Source organism: Globicephala melas, chromosome 10 (assembly GCF_963455315.2).
Source record: "Globicephala melas chromosome 10, mGloMel1.2, whole genome shotgun sequence".
In the NCBI taxonomy this organism is placed as follows: domain Eukaryota; kingdom Metazoa; phylum Chordata; class Mammalia; order Artiodactyla; family Delphinidae; genus Globicephala; species Globicephala melas.
The window spans coordinates 49,094,566-49,101,018 of NC_083323.1; the positions used below are offsets into that span (position 1 = coordinate 49,094,566).

A 6,453-nucleotide genomic window follows, 5' to 3' on the forward strand; every position below is an offset into this window, starting at 1 on the left:
TTAATAACAAAAAAACAAACAACCCAATCCAAAAATGGGCAGACCTAAATAGACATTTCTCCAAAGAAGATATACAGACTGCCAACAAACACATGAAAGAATGTTCAACATCACTAATCATTAGAGAAATGCAAATCAAAACTACAATGAGATATCATCTCACACCAGTCAGAATAGCCATCATCAAAAAATCTAGAAACAATAAATGCTGGAGAGGGTGTGGAGAAAAGGGAACCCTCTTGCACTGTTGGTGGGAATGTAAATTGATACAGTCACTGTGGAGAACAGTATGGAGGTTCCTTAAAAAACTACAAATAGAACTCCCATATGACCCAGCAATCCCACTCCTGGGCATATACCCTGAGAAAAACATAATTCAAAAAGAGTCATGTACCAAAATGTTCATTGCAGCTCTATTTACAATAGCCCGGAGATGGAAACAACCTAAGTGTCCATCATCAGATGTACGGATAAAGAAGATGTGGCACATATATACAATGGAATATTACTCAGCCATAAAAAGAAACGAAATTGAACTATTTGTAATGAGGTGGATAGACCTAGAGTCTGTCATACAGAGCGAAGTAAGTCAGAAAGAGAGAGACACACAAATACCGTATGCTAACACATATATATGGAATTTAAGGAAAAAAAATGTCATGAAGAACCTAGGGGTAGGACAGGAATAAAGACACAGACTTACTAAAGAATGGACTTGAGGATATGGGGAGGGCGAAGGGTAAGCTGTGACAAAGCGAGGGAGAGGCATGGACATATATACACTACCAAACGTAAGGTAGATAGCTAGTGGGAAGCAGCCGCATAGCACAGGGAGATCAGCTGCGTGCTTTGTGACCACCTGGAGGGGTGGGATAGGGAGGGTGGGAGGGAGGGAGACGCAAGAGGGAAGAGATATGGGAACTTATGTATATATATAACTGATTCATTTTGTTGTAAAGCAGAAACTAACACACCATTGTAAAGCAATCATACTCCAATCAAGATGTTAAAAAAAAAAATAATGGTAGAAATAGATCCTTTGTACTGCACAATGAGTGGTTTCCAAAACCCTTCCCTTAATATATAAACACAATTTTACCCTTGTTTCCAACAAATCTAAATGCTATGGGCCAACTGCATCACTCAGTGAACCAATTATCTTTCATATATCTTGTACAAACCACACTGCTGTTCTCATTTTTTCTCATTTATTCTGTTAGAGTTATGAATTAACTTGGGACAGTCTTAATATCGTTCTCGTAAATAAAACTAATTATTAGTCATCTTTCTTCTTCAGTTTCCTCAATGAGGTCCCTTTCTCCTCTTTTTCAGTAGTGAGCCCTAATCATTGCTGATAATAAGCGTTAGCAGTACTATACCTGTATCCCTCCCCACCAAATCACAAGTGAAATCGTGTAACTTAATGCCATCAATGTACAAAGAACTTAGAAAATGCTCAGAAATCACCTTCTTAATCTCTGCAAATCTATTTCTTCAGATTAAACTTACTTTTCTTCAAGCACAAGCAGTCCAGATAATGTAGTCTTTCCTGTTACATTATTGTAAATGCCCACACAGTACTTTCAGCTATGTTATGGGATCTCTAAGCTCCCTTCCAACTCTGAAAACTGATGATTCTGTAACAGGCCCAAGATTTTTATTAGCATTTTAAACAGTTTCCAAGGGCATATGCCTTCCAATAGGCAAAACACATAAATATATTTGGTGACATAAACCATAATCAAGCTAGGAAATTCTACAATGCAGTGAATTATTTTAAGATTGTATCAAATGGTATTTAAAAATAATAGATTGGTAGATTTTACAATGACTTCTTAAACTTCTCCAATCCTTACATGCTTTTTTTACTCTGGAATTAAAATCAAATTCAACTAAAACAAGTTATCTATTGAAAACTCACATGGCCAAGGCACTAAATAAAGTGGAGGATCCAGTTCAGTAAGACAAGGTCCCTACCCGTTCCTATCCCCACCCCAAGAGTGCTGTTTGTATTGTGTGCTTTCACACCTACCTAGAACTTCAAGACCTAGCTCAGATCACTCCTTGAACATGAATGAATCTCCTTGCTTTCATCTTCTCTGCCACTTAAGCCTGAACACTACATACTGCCCTGGGTTATTTATGTTTTTACAAATGCCTTAATCACTCAACAAGCATGCAGAGAATACTGAAGGCAAGCACTATCTTCAACTTTTTGTCGTCCCTCTCAGGGAATTATTTAATCTTCTAGCACAAAATACTCCCTAAGCCTAACTTAGAGGGAACTGAAATTTAAGGTCTTACTCTTAATGTCCCCTAGTCAAAATCTTGCAGAAGTAGAATATGGTAATTTAGAGTTCATGCTCTGGGGGTATCTGGAAATCCCTGATCTACTACTGTTTAACTGGCCTTGGGCAAGCACTCAGCATCACCAGATTGAAGTTTCCTCAGCTGAAACAGAGATTGCTACTAGTATCCACTTTACTAAAGTTGTAAGGATCAAGTGTATAAAGTCCACAGTAAGCATTAACAATTATGTACAGAGAAATAAAAGAACGGTAAAAAAATTTTTTTAGCTCTTGATTCCTTGGAATACTGGAATTCAGCTGGTAATGAAGCATATGAAAATAAAAGCTGGTGATGAAGCATATGAAAATAAAAGCAGAACCTCATTAGTTACCTCAACCTACTGAATATTCAGTATTAATATTTATAGGTGCAGCATTCACTTTGTTTATACACATTAAAATTTTCATTCTGTTATCTACAGAATCACTACTTACTGCCACTAAACCATAGTATCCTACCTTCGAAGAACACTAAAACATGAAAGAAAAAAGGACACTAGGGTTTTTTCCCCCCAATAAATTGCGCCTATAATTTAAGTCCTACCAAAAAAAAAAAAATCTTTAAAAACGTTGACATTCCAAAATTTTGAAGTCTGCATCCATTTCTTTACCTTCTTTACATTAAAAAAACTATTTAGTTATTCAGAGACCTGAAAATTTGGGCCTATAAGGGACCTTTTGTAATTACCCATGTACAAGTCTCTCAAAAGTGAATTTAATCCCAAACTAAGTAGCCTGTCCAAGATATCAGATAGTACACAGCAAAGAATCCTACAGGACTAGAACCCATATTTGTAACTGGTAGGTCATATTCCCTTTGGATTCCACCATGAGAAAAAATGGTTTTTTCTTCCTTTTGGATGTAATATCTTCTTCTCCCCTTAGCACAAGGTAGAGTGGTCTGCACATGTTAGATTTTCTATAATGTTAATCTTGTCCTCAAGATCCTTTTAGCACTAGGTATTTTAAAACATGTAACAATAACTATGATATTTACAGCAAAATAAACAAGTAAATAAATTTCTAGTGAGAAATTAGAAAGCATCATTTAAAAATAGAACACATGTACTCAAATACGGAAAAATCTTCAAAACACTTGACCGCAAACGTTATTTTAATTAATCTCTTAAGTGTCAGTAATCTAATATATATAGTGCTTTGGTTCCCAAGACTTGTCTATTACTGAATGGTCTGAGCGTATTAAGTCTTAAAAACTTAGTTGTTAAAAATATCTTAATGACAAATTACTGTAAGTCATTTACTGTTCTTAGGCATATCTTCTATAATATTCACCAACTATTAAAAATATTATCAGTATCACATTTTTAGGAGTAATCCTCCAAGCAATGTTTTAACTTATTCAAGCCCAAATTGGTAGATAATCCTTATCAAGTTCAACACTAGTATATCTTAACATCAGAGCATTACTCTTCCATATAATTAGAAAAAACAAAAACAAAAAATTCCTCAGGCATGTACGTATTACCTTTCCTTTAGAGGAAATGTAAGAAAGAAAGCTTCAGTCAATAATCACATATGCAGTATTATCACATGACTTGACTTCTTTATTCTAAACATATTATCCACACACAAGTCTGACTAGTGGAACAAAACTGTACTATTATAGGGAAAGTCCTATCTTTAGACTAAAACTGAACACAATCAGAATGAAAGTCAGTACTTTTACAGAATGAGCCAAACTGACAGAAATGGGAGGGGGTAAAAATCACACCACACATTCTACCTACTTAAAGTTTTTTATGTATGTTCCATTCAAATGTTTATTTAAATTTTAATGGCTTGCATTGGGAGCAAGCAAAGCTCCAAAGGGAAGTAAACAGCATTCTAATCCTTTAAAAAACAAACAAAACCTTTTATTTATTTTAATCTTGATTTTGACCCTAGAACTCACAAATCTAAAAATATTAATGCCCAAAATAAACACGTCTCTTCCAAAAACGAACACTCGAACCTTTATTATTAGCAAACTAATTTTAAAACTTTTGAATACAATACTTAAAAACTCCCTAGATAGCAAAACTTTTTGAGAATCATTTCTGGCTATGAAGTCACAGAACCAAAATGTCATTGGCTATTTTAATATGCCAGCATATTAACTTAATTAGGAACAGATTATTACATTTTTCTTGGTTCTCCTTTCACAAATCAAAAATTATTTCCCCAGTACATAAGGTTTGGGCGTGTTTTCAGGTGTTAAAACGTACCGTTCATACAAAAAAAACAAATAAGCCCGTCAGCCACAATTTAAATTGAAGACTATTTTTTCTTCCCTTTAAAATGCACAGAAAATAAAACCACTAGAGAACAAAACAAGTATCCAAGCTATAAAAAGCTAATTAGATCGGGAGTTGATTGATTTTGTGATGGGATAGAAGGCGGGAAGGAAAGAATGTAACAATTTCTGTAGTGCAAAAAAAAAAAAGAGGGAGAGAAACCAAGATTACCCGTGAAAATATAACAATTCTTCAATATGCATGTGACCAAGGTTTGGAACCAACCGTACAAGTCTCCTGGAACAGAACTTTATAACAAACCTTCACATTCACCATCCCCATATTAGAAAACTCCTTTCAATAAGACCCATTTGCTTGTTGCACCTTTTTGTTTCAGGTTCAGTAATTCACCTTTCTGGCAGTAATTTTGGATCTAAGGAAATGAGACTGAAACCCCGAGATCCTGCTTGGGTTTTTGCCTGACGAGGGAAAATGACAAGAAATGCTGGCGGGAAAACCCTACGAGTCAAGTTTCCACCCTCCTGGCTCCCCCTCCACCTTCTTCCCACCTTGACGAAAGGAATAATCCAAAGAAAGTTTATAGCCCAATCCCCGAAGGGCTGGAAAAGAAAGCAAATCGTTCGAGCTGAATGCACCTAGGCCCGCTCACATCTGCGAGAAAGGAGGCGGCAGCTGGGACCCCGAGTGGGCAGCAGCAGCAGCTCTGGCCCCGGGAGCAGGGCGGCCTAGCGCCTCGGGCAGGCCGGCGGGTAGGCCTGGCCTCCGGGTCTCCAAGCGTAGAGCGACTCCCTTGCTCACAATGGTGCGTGATCTCGCTCCTTCACGCTACCTGGGACGCGAAAGTCACGTCCTGGGAGGGCAGAGCATGCGGTGGGGGACGCAGAAGAGGCCTAGGACCAGAGACGGGCAACGGCCTAGAGGAAAGAATGGGGGAAGGGGGTTAGAAGGTGGGCGAGGAAAGGGACCTGCCAGGATCGGGGAGCGGAGGGTGGCCTGGAGACCTCCGCAAAGCCGAGCAACCAGTTAAGGCCAAAGGGGTGGGGCAAGGCCTGTGTGAGGGCCAGGGCCGCGGATGGGGGACCCCGAGGGGAGCTGAGGGTCGGATTTCGGCCTCACCTGAAGTCCTTGTCGCTGGATGTCATTTTTTCCAGCAAATTGGAAATGTGGTACGAGGCGCTCGCCATGTTGCCGGCCTCGATCCCGCCCGCCGGCGCTGCTCGTGCTGCTGCCCGCCGCCGCCGCCGCTGGGGCTCCTCCTCTCGCTCGCCGCGGCTCCCGCTTCCAGGGTCGCAGCGCGACGCAGACGCTGACAAGGGAGGCGCCTGGACGGGCTGCCCCCTCCCCGGCGAGGCGTGGGCCTGTCCCGGGGGAAGCAGAGGCTACGGGGCCGGCCTAACGACGGCGCTGCTCGCCGGAAAACGAGTTCATGAGCAGCGAGGAGTACAGCAGGCTCTCTCCGGAGAGGCAGCCACTTCCACTCGGGGCAGTCCCACTCCCACTCCCTCCGCACTCGCTCCCTAAGGCAAGAGGCCAAAACCCGCCTCCTTCGCTCCGGGGGAGAGCGCGGCAGACGCGGGACGCTACGGAAAGCTGAGGTCAGGGTTCAAGGAAGTCTCCCCACGCACGCTGTGGAGACGCTAGGTAAAGGACAATCCTGTTGGCTGAAGCCTGTGTCAATCTTCGCGTACCCGCCCTTCAGGAGGCATGACAACGGCCAAAAGGGGCTGTTCTCGCGAGACTTGAAAGCGGCGGTTAAAGGATTGGGGGCCAGTGGGAGGAGGAGACCTTCATCCGAAAATAACTTGTTTTTCCTGTACGACAGTAAGAGAAAAAGCTTACGATTTTTAAGG

At 41.0% G+C, this 6,453-nt stretch overlaps 1 protein-coding gene across 1 annotated transcript in view; it reads right to left on the reverse strand.

The window, feature by feature from the left end:
* The window catches only part of CAND1 (cullin associated and neddylation dissociated 1), a 62,056-nt gene extending 55,891 nt beyond the window's left edge, over positions 1–6,165 (reverse strand). Inside the window, exon 1 of the mRNA XM_030866355.2 lies at positions 5,720–6,165. Coding sequence (XP_030722215.1) covers positions 5,720–5,787 — 68 coding nt within the window. The 5' untranslated portion in view covers positions 5,788–6,165. The remainder of the gene's footprint in view (positions 1–5,719) is intronic.
* Between the last annotated feature and the right edge of the window lie 288 nt (positions 6,166–6,453).